Genomic DNA, 14,344 nt, shown 5'->3' on the forward strand with positions numbered 1-14,344 from the left:
ATTGTTGAAGGCTGTGGTCTTATCCAAAAGGTGGATGTTGAATTTCATTTTGAAAATTTGGAGAATAATCAAAGACAAAATCAATCACAAATGTCATGATTTAGTCAATTGTCAAAAAACATAGAAATACTTCAAGATTATCTAAACAGTAAGTCAATTTCCTAAAACTTAGAAATACTTTAAAAGATTTTGCCCTAATTGTACCAACCACAATTCTATACGGTTTAGTTATAAGCTGTAGTTGAGGACTAAACAACCCAATACAAACTGTGTAAGACCAAGTACTCTTAAACATCTTTATTAAAGATTTAGAATATAAATTATCAATTTGTCATGATGTTATCCCCAGACCCCAGATAGAGGTCTTCCTTTGGCTACAGCTCTTTCTCTGTATAACGCTTAAACAGCATCAGTGGAACCCGTTTCACTTCTGACCACCTCTACAAATTTAAGTGATTTCTAGAAATGTTAACCTGAGAACCTATTGGTTTTTTTTCTCCTTTCCTTTCCTTCATTTAGGCATAAATACAAAGAAAAAAAAGAAATATCTAGATCGATGAGACGATGACTAAGATCTCTATGATATGTACAGGTTACCATCTAAATACTGTGCCTTTTATTTTTTCAGCATCATTTCCCAATCAGATGGAGTTGGCTACATGGATCCTGTTTCGTCATTCTGTTCTGAGGCAGCTTCACATTTCCACTCGGTCAATCACATTGTCTCCATCTTCTGAGCCAATTTCACCACGAGAGATGAGATTCATGAAACTCTTTGTGGCCTGGCCAACAGCACGTGATGTCTTCTTTGCAGCTCCGGCAACAACCGGTTGCAATGAAATTATAGGCAAACTTGCCCTCTCCTGTATCATTGCTGTACATAACCATATACAGTCAGTTCTAAAACAAAAGAAGTTAAACAGGCAACGAAGGGAGCTAGCTACTATGAGCTTCAACATACAGATGGTTTGTTCACGAACAATGGCACCAATTTGTCGAACTCCAGCTTCAGCTGCTTGGACTGCTTGAGCAGATTTGTTAACTCCATCAGCTATCTCTTGGCTGAATACCAGATGAATTAGACCATATTAGAAGCAAGACTATATCTATCAAAGAAGAAGAAGAAGCAATACTACAATCTTTAAGATGGGGGCACTGGCGGTTGCTTGGATAGTCTGCCTCCTACTTCAAAGTGAGATTATGTGCCCATTTGGGAGGGCTGAGCTGGAGATTCAGCTAAGTTGGTTCAGCTGCTTTGAGGCACTCCAAAGAGGCTGAAACTAACCAACAGCCAATTTGGGCTCTCTGGATTTTTCAGTAAACATAGTTTAAAGGCCATCTATGTAGCACCCACCTCAGAAAGCCAGAAGCTTCTGCTTTAGCCTCCCAAATGAGCACTAAATGTTAACAGCCTCGCAGAATATACTAGTTTTGTCACCACCATTCAAGGGAGCAGCTACACGTGCACAAATCTTTTTTACCATGAACACACAGGCTGAAGATGCAAGGGATCAATTGTAATTAGGATAAACAAATGTACAAAGGCAGAGGAAGTCAATGCAGTTTATATTGACTTGGAACATCTCTCACTTGATAATCTCTCTAGACAATGAAAATATATTATTACTGCTTGACTGACTATGATATGAAATTAACACCAATTTTGACATGCATGCAACATTTTGGCCTCGTGGATTGGGCCAGCTGGGTGGTATTGCTCTACTTTACGTATCATGTTAGACTTCCACATTTGATTATTACCGGATAGGCAAACTAGAGATGGGGGAATTTAAGACCTACTCAGTCTAAATGAAGCTTCCATGTCTTGTGCCTCAACCTACCAAACCCATCCTTGACAATGGTGAACAGAAAAGAAGAAAAACGGTTGCCTAACCTTAAACTCTTCATGGCCTTAAGCAACCTTTAGGAAAGCCATAAATGATAATGAAGGGATGAGCAGATGATATATCATGTATCATCCCTGAACCTGTTTCCTCTGCCTGGGATTTTTTCACTTTTTTACCTAAAGCTGTCTACTCTAGTTAGTAATTTGTCCCTTAACATCACCTCTTTTTAAATTGTTCCTCTGGGACACCAGGCGCCAATTGATCAATAACCATAAGTTTTGTCATGTGTGGTGAAACTGTCCACTGGCAGAATTATACAGTCTTTGCATAATATTCTGTCCTAAGGAAGACGATATCTAGTTTTAGTTTTACTAACCAAGCAGCCACAAGGAGTAACAAGATGAATAAAAAAGAAGAAAGAAGTCTCTAACTACAATCAAATAAATGTATTGAACCTTCGATGCCAAGGCAAATGGAGAGATGAGTTATCTTAGGTCTTTCCCCAGGGAAGAAAAAGGATATATATATATATATATATATATATATATATATAAATGAAAAATTGAAAATGTCCAGACAAGCATGACAAGCAAATCTACATGTAATGTGAGATACCACTTGAATATGTTAAGATAGAAGTTTGCATAAGATTATATTTATAATACAATAATAAGAATCAAAAGACCATAACTCATAATCATAAACATCAGAAATAAAAATTAATAAATACTGAGCTAGTAAGATTGCTAACAAAATGGAACAGTCAATTAAAGCATAAAAATACGTGAAAAAGTATCTTATCATAATTTTGAAGATGCAACCTATGATGCCTGGATACTGCATGGATGCTTCTAGGTGTACTATAATAGCATTAATACTTTTTAAGTATGTAATAGTATGTTTTAACATATTGTACTATAAAACTATCTGCACATGTTGGAAATTTAATTAGATTGGGCAAGATATGATCTTGAGAAACGACATTTACTTCAAACTAGGAATAAATGCATGATAACAGTGTATTACATGGGATACCCATAACCATATCTGTGCCCAAGATTTTAAGAAATGCAGAGTCATGTCCTTATTTCCCTATCTGTATCTGGGCATTGTAGGACATAACTCAAGTCATAATTTTGAAGATGCAACTCAAGCCAAATCCCTCCAGTATTCTGGTAGTAGGGACACAAGTAACCAAGCTTTTCAGCTAGCTTAATTTGAATGTGCAGTTTGTTGCCCAGTGTTCTATGTTCATCTAGTCCTCCTGACTCAACTAGCGCTTAACCTCTTAATTGTTTTTGGTTATTTTGGCCATTTTGAAGTATGCAGGTAATACAAATTAGTTTGTAACAAGTGTTGTTTGAGAGCTACTTATGCATATTTGATACAATGGAAGGCAGAATATTGCATATGATGTTAACTTGAGATCCTGTTGGTAAGTGGTAACAATGAAAAGAAAGATATCAAGAAAAAAAACATGAAACCAACAAAAAGAGGAATGCATGAGAAGGAACAATTTGCCTATAATCACATTGAAATTAGTTGTCTGACTTCCCCTTCAAAAAACCAGATGTACACCATCTAATACATGATCCCAGTTATTTACAGATCTAGCACACTGACATGGTTATGCAACTGAACAAATAAACTCCCCTTCTGGTGAACAGGATATTTGGAAACAAAAGAATAAAAATAAATATTTAGTTCATTACCTCAAATCACTCAGTTCTAGAGTAAGATCACTAATTTCCATGCCTGAAAGCCTGATTGCAGCCATCGTACTTGGAAGCTCTTCACGGGCTGTATCTGCCAATTTTGAAAGTGATGTTGCAGTTCTTCTCATTGCCTAATAAATAAAAAGAAAAAACAGTTAGAACTGTAATCCTTATACTTGAAGAAATAGAGATCATTTGGTGTTATCTCCATATAACCAAAACATCATGAGCCTTAAAATTGGATATGCATGGGATCTATTAAGAGATAAGGTATCAAAATAATGTTTTCAGATCATCAGTTTAAAAGTCTGTGTTTTCTTTCAATGCATACATGCACGAAGGCCATAAATAGTTGCGACAAGGTTCTGTTGATCAAAGATTCAAAATGCATGTAACCGGGGGGGGGGGGGGGGGGGGGTATTAATCAAAGTCAAGGTGAAAAAAGGAATTTCATAACGCCGTAATTAATATGAAGCAATGCCTACAAGGAAGAAAAGGTGTTAGTTTAGATGATTAATTTGTATCTTTTTCTAGCACTGGGGTTGTTTCCTAGCTAAATATTACATTGCTCATAAAAGAAACTAGATTACATGGCTAGGGCAAGGCTGGATAGAGTGCCAGATCTGAAATTTACACTAAAAGCTGAAGAATCCAACACAATAAGGCATCTTTGATTGAGTGGAGAAGGAAATATTCAATTCTTCAACGTCAGTCCTAAACTCCTATTGCCCACTTTCTTTTATGCTCTTGACAGTGTAGCCGGCCAGAGATAAGTGGAAGAGGAGAGAAGAGAAGAGAAGAAGAAGAGAAGAGAAGGGAGGAGAGAAGAGAGAAGGTTTGCAATGTAACAGTACTAGCGGCGCCAGTGTTTATTTTACTATATATAGGGCGACATAAATAACAAGGGAAAAGACCCTTGTGCCCCTGAGTACAATAACAGACATAACAGAAATAAAAAACGAAATAAAAAACACTTTAATTAGCCAAACAGGCCCTAACATCTGCAACTAAGTTATTTTAACATTATTCCAACTCCCCCTCAAGTTGGAGCATAGATGTCAATCATGCCCAACTTGTCACACAAATCTTTGTGCCGCACATGATGAAGACCTTTGGTGAAGATATCTGCAAGTTGCTCTTCCGAGCTGACATATGGTGTGCACACTTCTCCACTTTCAAGTTTCTCTCTGATAAAATGCTTGTCCACTTCAATGTGTTTCGTCCTATCATGCAGAATTGGATTAGCAGCAATATTGATGGCAGCTTTATTGTCACAGTAGAGTGGCGTAGGATTGCTTACTGCAAAACCCAGTTCACCTAACAGATTTCTTATCCACATGATTTCCGCAACCCCATGAGCCATCGCTCTATACTCTGCTTCAGCACTGAATCTAGCCACCACACTTTGATTTTTGCTTCTCCATGTGACAAGGTTTCCTCCTATAAAGGCACAATAACCATTGGTAGACTTTCGGTCATTGACTGCTCCTGCCCAATCTGCATCAGTATATACTTCCACTTTTAAGTGACTATGTTTCTGGAACAACAAACCAGCTCCAGGAAACTTCTTGAGATATCTCAAGATCCTCTCAGCAGCCTCAAAGTGAGTTGTCCTCGGGCTGTGCACGAATTGACTAAGGACACCCACCGCATAGGCAATATCAGGCCTGGTCATAGACAAATACAGAAGTCTCCCCACGAGTCTCTGGAACATCTTTACATCTTTCAAAAACTCTCCTTGACTGTCTCCCAGATGGTGATTAGGTTCAATAGGTGAATCAGATGGTTTTACCCCCAACTTGCCTGTATCTTCTAGTAGATCTAGTACATACTTCAGTTGGGAAATAAAGATGCCCTTGTGAAAGCGGGCAACTTCAATTCCAAGAAAGTATCGTAAGGGGCCTAGATCCTTCACCTCAAATTTAGTGGCTAAGAATTTTTTTAGTCTCTGGATTTCAGCCTCCCAATCTCCTGTGATCACTGTCATCCATATACACAATAAGAGTTGCAATTTTACCTTCACCTCTTTTTACAAACAGGGTATGATCTGACTGGCATTGTTTGAATCCCATCTGTTGGACTGCTAAATGGAACTTACTAAACCAAGCCCGAGGTGATTGTTTCAACCCATATAGGGACTTTTTTAACCTACACACCTTTTGTTCACTGCCTTTGGCACAGAACCCTGGGGGTTGGGTCATGTACACCTCCTCTTCCAAGTCACCATTCAAGAAGGCATTCTTGATGTCCAATTGGTGAAGATCCCAGTCAAGATTTACTGCCAAGGAAAGGAGAATCCGGATAGAGTTCATTTTCGCTACTGGAGCAAAAGTCTCTGCATAGTCCACTCCATATACCTGTGTGAAGCCTCTTGCTACCAGTCTAGCCTTGTACCTTTCAACAGTTCCATCAGCTTTGTGTTTCACTGTGAACACCCACTTGCACCCCACTGGTTCCTTCCCCTCAGGAAGATCTACCAACTCCCATGTACCATTTTTGTGTAAGTCATCAATTTCTTCCTGCATTGCATCTGTCCATTCAGGTTTTGACAAAGCTTTTGCCATGGTCTTAGGGATGGGGACACTATCCACAGAAGAGAGAAAGGCACAGTACGAAGGTGAAACATGCTCATAGGACACAAAGTTAGAGATAGGATGATTAGTGGTACAAGATCTAACACCCTTTCTCTTAGCAATAGGAATATTAAGATCATTGGGGACAGTTGAATCAACATTTAAAGGAGCAATGGGAGTAAGTGTACCTGGCTGATGAGACGGATCTGCCTCGGGTGAATCCGATGATGTTGGTTGCATAGTGTTCGGCTCCACGGCTCTTGAACTCTGTTGGCTCTTATGACAACGATGAAAAACCCGGAACGGAGGAGGATCGGGTAAAGGAGGTAGTTGAATCTGAGTCGTCGCCTATTTCTCCTCAACCCTACTCTCCCCTTGAGGAGAAACCGAGAAGAACGGTTGACTCTCAAAGAATGAGACATCAATGGAAACATAGTACTTGCGGGCAATGGGATCATAGCAACGATACCCCTTTTGAGATGAAGGGTAACCAAGAAAAACACAAGGAATAGCCCGAGGGTCAAGTTTACCATGAGTAGGTGACAGGTTGTGGACAAAACAACGACACCCAAAAACACGCATCGGAATGGTGGACAGCGGGGCTGTAGGGAACAAGAGCTGATGTGGGGCCTTATACTCTAGTAGCCGAGAGGGCATGCGATTGATGATATATGTCGCACACAATACTGCATCCATCCAGAACTGTTTTGGCACATTCATATGAATCAGCAAGCCACGAGCAACTTCGAGAAGGTGACGGTTTTTTCGTTTAGCCACACCATTTTGTTGGGGTGTCCTGGCACAAGAGCTTCGCTGAAGTGACCCACTCGAAGCAAAGAACTTCGTGAGATCACTATGGAAATATTCCTTTGCATTGTCCGACTGGAAAATATGAATTTCCGTTTGGAACTGAGTGAACACCATGCGTTGAAAATCTTTCACAATTTGTGGCACTTCATCTCGAGATCGCATAGGGTAAACCCAAGTGTATCGAGAATAATCATCAATCAAAGTAGCAAAATACTTATAGCCAGCCGCAGTAGGTAGAGTAACAGGGCCCCAAACATCATAATAAACAATATGAAATGGAAATTCAGATCTTTTATTTCTTAAAGGTAAAGAACTTCTACAATGCTTACTCAACTGACAAGTTTGACACTGTAACTGACTCACTAACAAGGACTCAAACAACTTTGGGAACATAACTTTTAACGACTCAAAAGAAAGATGACCTAAACGACTATGCCATAAATAGGCTTGACTCTCACTCGACAAACTTGTGGACTCAGTCGCCACTAGATCAGCATTATTCTCCAGCACGTAGAGACCATCCACCATGCTTCCTCTACCAATCGTCTTCCCCGAGGTCAAATCCTGAAACACACACGAAGACGGAAAAAAGGTGACTGAGCAGTTCAAAGACTGAGTAATACTACTAATGGACAGCAAATTAATAGGTAATTTCGGAACATGCAGGACATTAGGAAGAGTAAGGCCAAGTGGGAAAGATATGGTGCCTCGGCCAGCTATGGTAAAAAAAGAACCATCAGCCAGTCTTACCTTATCTCTCCCAGAGAGAAGGTTATATGTCTGGAACAAATTTGACTTACCGGTCATGTGATTTGAGGTTCCGGAGTCAATAATCCAAGGTGAATCAGTAGTATGAGATGACACATGGAACGTTGTGGCATTACCTGATGTAGACACAAATGAAGTAGGAGTAGGTCCAGAATCCACCTGGCGGAGAGTCCTACCATACAATTCCAAATGTTCACAGAAGGAGTTGATAATATCTTCCTTAGGGTCAGAACCGGGATGTCTCTCCTGAGTTACGGAAGGACTAGTCTCTGTCGATGCCATATTAGCTGAGTTATACCTTTTTGATTCTGTTGGCCTGGTTTCTTGCCCTGATCCGGTGCTAACTTCTTACCCAAATCCTGTGCCCATTTAGGTTTTCCATGGAGATCCCAGCATGTATCTTTAGTGTGTCGTGTCTTCTGGCAGTGAGTGCACCAAAGCTTGCTTTTATCTTCTGATTTTTTCTGAGTGTCACACCTTTTAAAGCCACCTCCGACATTTGTATCTGAATTTCCCCGGACCGCTAGGGCAACTGACTCCCCTTCTACACCATTCATCACACTTCTTCTGCTTTCTTCTGACTGCACCAAGGCATACACCTCCTGGACTGATGGCAAGTCTTTACTACCTGTACCCTGATGTACTCATATGATGAATTCAGCCCTAGGAGGAAGGCAAACACGTGTTGCTGTGATACAAGTGACTTATAGGCCTTTGCATCTTCATCACACTTCCGATTCACATTCTGATAGTGATCAAGTTCTTTCCATATTGATAGTCAAATCAGAATAGTACATCGAGAGACTCCTCTCCCCCTGCTTGCAAGTAGAAGATTCAGCTTGTAGTTGATATATCTTGGCATAGTGTCTCTGTTCTGAATAAGTGGACTTCGCTTGTTCCATATCTCACAAGCAGTTTCAGCCCACATAAAAGTCTTCCTTACTCGTGGCAGCATTGAAACCAAGAGCCAAGACATCACCATACTGTTCTCTTGGTTCCACCTATCATGCTCAGCACTTCCATACTTCGGTTCCTTTACTCTCCCATTGATGTATTCGCCCCCTAGCAGTGATGTAGAGTTTTATCCCCCTAGACCACTCAAGGTAATTCAGACCATCAAAGGGAATGACAGCCATGGGAAAGCTCATATCCATTCTCCCACTCACTCCATTGTGGCTCCCTGAGATCTCTGAAGTAGCAGAATTCTCAGTTGACATGGTCAAGCAGTTAATCAGTCCCAAACACCGGACTTAGGACCCCTCCTTACTCCACAAAACAATGCTCCACTCAGTTCACACCCACACACTCGGGTTTACCAACCAGATTGAGCACAAACAGTACCAAATTCCGGACAAAAACTGAGGTAATATTCGGCAGATTTCAGACCTGTATAGTTTTATCAGTCCCCACCTACCAGAATTCCAGAATGTCTAACAGCCACTAATCAGCAGGAGAGATCCTTCTTACTTATAGTCAACTCAAACCATTGAGAAGACAGGTCAGCATTGACCTACAGTTGTCTTAACACATGAACAGGATCACACGATCCAAGAAAACTAGGGTTACACAGGTTCGACAGCATTCAGCCGCCCCAGATTCATAGGGTTTTCACTCGGCACATGACCAAGGAGAGTAAAGAAGAGAAAAAATAGGGAGAACTATACCAGTTGTAGCTATTCTGTAGTCCAGAATCAGATTTCTTTTCTGCTAGTCTGTTCGGTCTGTTCTTTGGGTTGATCGATCTTCTCTTGATAGTAGGGTTGATCGATCTGCTCTCTTTTAATCAGCATTCCTGCTCTGATACCATCTTGACAGTGTAGCCGGCCAGAGATAAGTGGAAGAGGAGAGAAGAGAAGAGAAGAAGAAGAGAAGGGAGGAGAGAAGAGAGAAGGTTTGCAATGTAACAGTACCGGCGGCGCCAGTGTTTATTTTACTATATATAGGGTGACAGAAATAACAAGGGAAAATACCCTTGTGCCCCTAAGTACAATAACAGACATAACAGAAATAAAAAACACTTTAATTAGCCAAACAGGCCCTAACATATGCAATTAAGTTATTTTAACATTATTCCAACAATTATTTGATCTTTAGTTCTTTACTGTAAGCAACAGGTCTTAAATCAAATCAAATAAATAAATAAATAAAAACAAAATGGGGTTTATGGCATGGCAAAGCCACCAATCTCATACAGATCTACTAACTATATCATTAGGCGAAAAAAGAAAAACTGCATTCAAACACACAATTTTTAACAATGCAAACACCAGTGGATCCAACTTCCAAGATAATAGCAAAAGTTAAAGATGCCCTCATTGAATCCATATATCTATGCTTAGAAATGCTCAACTGTGCATTAGAAATATGAGCACAACTATCATGGAAAACAGGAACTTAGAAATTATTTATATGGGAATTAGTCTTCTTGTTTGTTCATAATAAACATCACTAATGACAGAATCTGGAATGAGAGGAAAACATCATAGGAACACAGATTACAAGGCAAAACATCATACACCAGTGGACCAAATAAATCACCAAAAATTAAAACGTGCTCTCATTTCATAATCCCTGCTTAGAAATACTAAGTGTGCATTAGAAACATCAGCACCGTCATCAAGGAAAACGAGAACATTGAAATTACTTACACAGAGAGTAGGAACAGCTGCGATTACAAGGCTAGTAAACGCAATAGAAGTCTGCAAGCAGGGCAAAAGAAAAATTTTCAACTTCAGTATTATTAACTTGAGTAAGGCAACTAATAATCAACGAAAATTGTTGCATAAAGCACTATAAACATATTTTGTATTACTTTTCACTCACGAAATCCAAGTTTGAGATGGCTAAAGAGTGAGAAACCATACAGTGCAAGCAATGAAGGCCAAAAGGAAGAAAGCTTGATCACTCAAGCTCAGCTTTCCCGCCGGAACAAACGCGGGAAGATGAGGGTTTCCGACCTCGACATTCAATCTACTTTCTCCCCCATCTTCGAGAAAAACAGCATTTGACATCTCCCCTTCTGACCCTTGAATCATCGGCTCTGCATCAGATGGTTTCCCCTCTGTTGTGGAGCAAACTAGAATCAAACGAGATGGACGGGTTCGACAATTCAGAGACAGATTCCCAGCTGACACCGAAAATTTAAGAAACCCATCTGAAATCCGACATGGGTTTTGTTTATTTGGCCTAAAAAAGTCGAACCCACAAAATTTTCTAGAGAATTTCAACGTGAGAGAAGAGGAATTTGCAGAAACGAGAGAAGATTTCATGTTGGGGGAACTCTGAAGAGGAGCAGATTCCGTTGGATCAGTTGAAGGTTTTTATCCGAGACAAAGAATGCGCAGATGATGACGGTGACGGAAGTCGGCTAATGGATTCATGCTAAATTTCGCATGGTTGGATTCAATTGCCTAAATATAGCGGTCTGGTCAAGAAGTATCTGCGTAGAAAGATAATGTCTGCTTCAAGCTGCAAGGTCTCTCAGCCCGGTTTGTTGTGGACCTGTGGTTCGCAGATGGGAATCGGTTGGACACTTCTGTTTCCGGTTCAGCTCCCAAACTAAAATTGCGAACTTACGTCTTACGATCGCAAATGTGCAGATCGTCGGTCGGTCGGTCGTCACTGACTCACTGTCGTGTTATTGGTGAGTACCGAGTTCTATTCCTGGTGGGGCCCATCAAGTCCACCGGTTATGGGCCTTATGGCGGATCTGGGAGGGAAAAAAAGACAGAAGTGGTTCAAGTCCATGATCTCGGCCCATAAAATGTCTTTGTATAACTCAAATTACAATGTGATTTTTTTACCAAAAAATACACATAATGCCAAAGAGGATAGGCCTAATTAGTAGTGTAATGTTGGTTGTGCCGGGCAAGGATGGTGGGGCCAGTACAAGCCCAGGCCATGGTCTGTGGGCCTCGGGCCGGGTTAGCCCGTATTATTTCATTTTCTTTCTTTCTTTGTTTTTATTTAAAAAATCAACAAATCAAAAAACTATAAAAAATAATAAAAAGTTGAAGAAAAAGAATGATAAATTCAATGATTGTAACAACAAATTGAAAAAAAAATATTTTAAAATTTTATTTCATATGAATAATCAATTTATACAATAAAAATGTAAAATGATTAAATAAAATTGAAAAATATTACAATAAAATTAAACAATGTTATAATAAAATGATTACATGATGTGCCAAAACATGTGGGGCCATTATTGGGCCGGGCCAAGGGCCAAAAACCCTTGGTCCAACCCATCCCCAAGGGTCGTGCCGTGCCTACATGGCCCGTCAGCGGGCCATGCCCATTTTACACATCTAGGAAAAGTACCTACCTCCCATGCAATTAAAATTAGGCTGCATGCTTAAAAAAACAAAAGAAATTAGTATGTAAGTTGGGTCATAAATCAAGTAGCTCAAAAATCTTTATTATAAGAAATTCACCATGACTTATGTTTGTTGCTAAGGTGGAACTCTTAATCTATATTAGATATAGATATTCCCTATTCCCCAAATTGCCCATGTTTGTTAGTTTAAAGAAAGGACAAAATTTTTAAACTATCGTTACCGTTTAATTAATTGATAAATTATATCTTTACTATTTAACTATTGTCTTAGAGTATCTCTAAGTACCCTTAAGTTTTCTAACAATTGATTAATTCCACCCCTATCATTAGTGTTCGTTAATATTTTATCAAAATCCCTACACATGTGACACCACCTGGCGTATAATTTTAATAAAATCCAATACTATCCTCTATCCCTCTTCTCTTCACTTCCCTTGTTCCTTCTCTTCAATCTTCTTTTTTTTTTCGCAGTATGTGTAGCAGCAGCTTTGACACCAACGACACCACCTGCATAAAACAACAACGACACCACCGCCGGAAGGAACTGAGGCAAGCTTCTCCCTACCAAAGGCAATGAGCTCGGTAATGTCCATCCCCAATTACGAGCAATGTCGGAACACAACCTACATCTAGTATTATTAACCCCACCCTCCACCAACCTGGTACCAGTGGTTCCCCTATGGCACCGGGGAAGAGAATGAGAGGGAGAGGGAAGAGGGAGAGTTCAACGAGGTGTTCCCTGCTTGGGGATTCTAGCCGACAGTGGATGGTTTGGTATTTCAGTTTGCCTAAAATCAGTCTGAGAGCAACGATACTGGACAGCTCTCTCTCTCTCTCTCTCTCTCTCTCTCTTCTTTTTCTTCTTCTTCTCGCTCTTCTTCTTCCCCCCATTGATCTCACCTCCCCTGTTTTAGTCAAAGAGCACATCATCGCCACTGCGACTTCTAGAAGCGGTGGTGGTCTCTCTCTTCTTTCCACTCTCCTTCTTCTCCTACCTCCCTTGTTTTGGGTCTGAGACCTCACGGTTGCCACTGCAACTACAACTAGCGGCAATGACAACTAGCGGTGATGGTCTCTCTCTCTTCTTTCTACTCTTGTAAAGAAGGGCCATCCCTCTACTCCCTCTATTGTGCCCAACCAGAACTCTCCAACGCCCATCCTTTCCTGGGAGATGCAGTTGTTGGGTCACGGAATGCGCTCGTGTTGACGCCTTGCATGGGCACCATCAATGGATTGTAAGGAGGCTTAACCCACTCCCTAAGGTACGGGTTGGGCAGATTCTTCAACATTGCGATGGACTGAACCTGCTGATTCTAGGTGTTGATGCTAGTGTAGAGGATAATAGGCTTGTTGCTTGGGAGGATGGTTCTCGACCCAAACCAACATCCATTGATGTCGAATGATTCAGAGGGGAATATGGCTAGTTGGGAAATGTATATGAAACAGTCTATGGCAAGTGGGGATTTTTGGGACCATAGGGGGGGCCATGGTTCCCCTGGTTGCCTCAGGGAGGGGAAACCAAGACGAGGTGGGGATGGGGTAGAGTGTCTTGACAATGGGGGCGAGGGACAAGAAGGGGTGTCATATCCCGTGCATTGCAGGGGCCCGCTAGTTATAATTAATTTTGTTAAATATTTTAATTGAAACTTTCTTTAGATAGATATTGATGAAAAGTGAGGGAGAGAATAAATAGGAATTAAAGATAATTTAGGAGATAAATAGGAATTAGGGAGAGATAGAGATAATGTAGGAGAAAGTGGGGGATAGTTAATTTCCTAATAAAAATGAGAGGAAAAAAGGAGATAAGCCATGCTAGGTGGCAACTCCTAGTGCTTCTAAAGGGAATCTTGCATCCCTTCTAAAATTGCTCGATTTGGATAACAAAGCAAGGAGAGGACTATTGACATGGCAAGCTGTACTTTGTTATATATATAGACTAGTGAGGACCCGTGTGGTGCACAAACTTTGTAAAATGAAAACTAATCAAAAGAAATTCATAAGAGTATACAATTGTTTTATATTTTGATTTTTAAATAATTAATAATTATTTATATTTTATATACTATTTTTAATAATTTTTTACAATACAAAATAACAATAATTAATTTCCGCTAAGGTTGTTTATAAAATTGATGAAACCCGACCAACCTAACCCAACTCGACCCAAGTTTATCAGTTTCTACTGATCGACTTTGGTTTAGCAATTTTCCTACCCGAACAAGTTGGGTTAGTTTTGGTTTGACCATTTGTAAACTAACCAAAATTGAACTGATTCGATCATAAATATATATT

At 40.1% G+C, this 14,344-nt stretch overlaps 1 protein-coding gene across 1 annotated transcript; it reads right to left on the reverse strand.

Moving 5' to 3' along the window:
* Positions 1-272: 272 nt before the first annotated feature.
* LOC104590206 (chitinase-like protein) lies at positions 273-11,178 on the reverse strand. The gene is made up of 5 exons (XM_010248775.3): positions 10,578-11,178; positions 10,362-10,412; positions 3,560-3,693; positions 962-1,062; positions 273-874 (listed from the first exon to the last, which is right to left on the reverse strand). Exons 1-5 carry the CDS (start codon positions 10,980-10,982, stop codon positions 696-698), a joined length of 870 nt encoding a protein of 289 aa, XP_010247077.2. The 5' UTR covers positions 10,983-11,178; the 3' UTR covers positions 273-695.
* Between the last annotated feature and the right edge of the window lie 3,166 nt (positions 11,179-14,344).

The sequence above is a fragment of the Nelumbo nucifera genome, chromosome 1, assembly GCF_055504915.1.
Source record: "Nelumbo nucifera cultivar China Antique chromosome 1, China Antique-T2T, whole genome shotgun sequence".
NCBI lineage: Eukaryota > Viridiplantae > Streptophyta > Magnoliopsida > Proteales > Nelumbonaceae > Nelumbo > Nelumbo nucifera.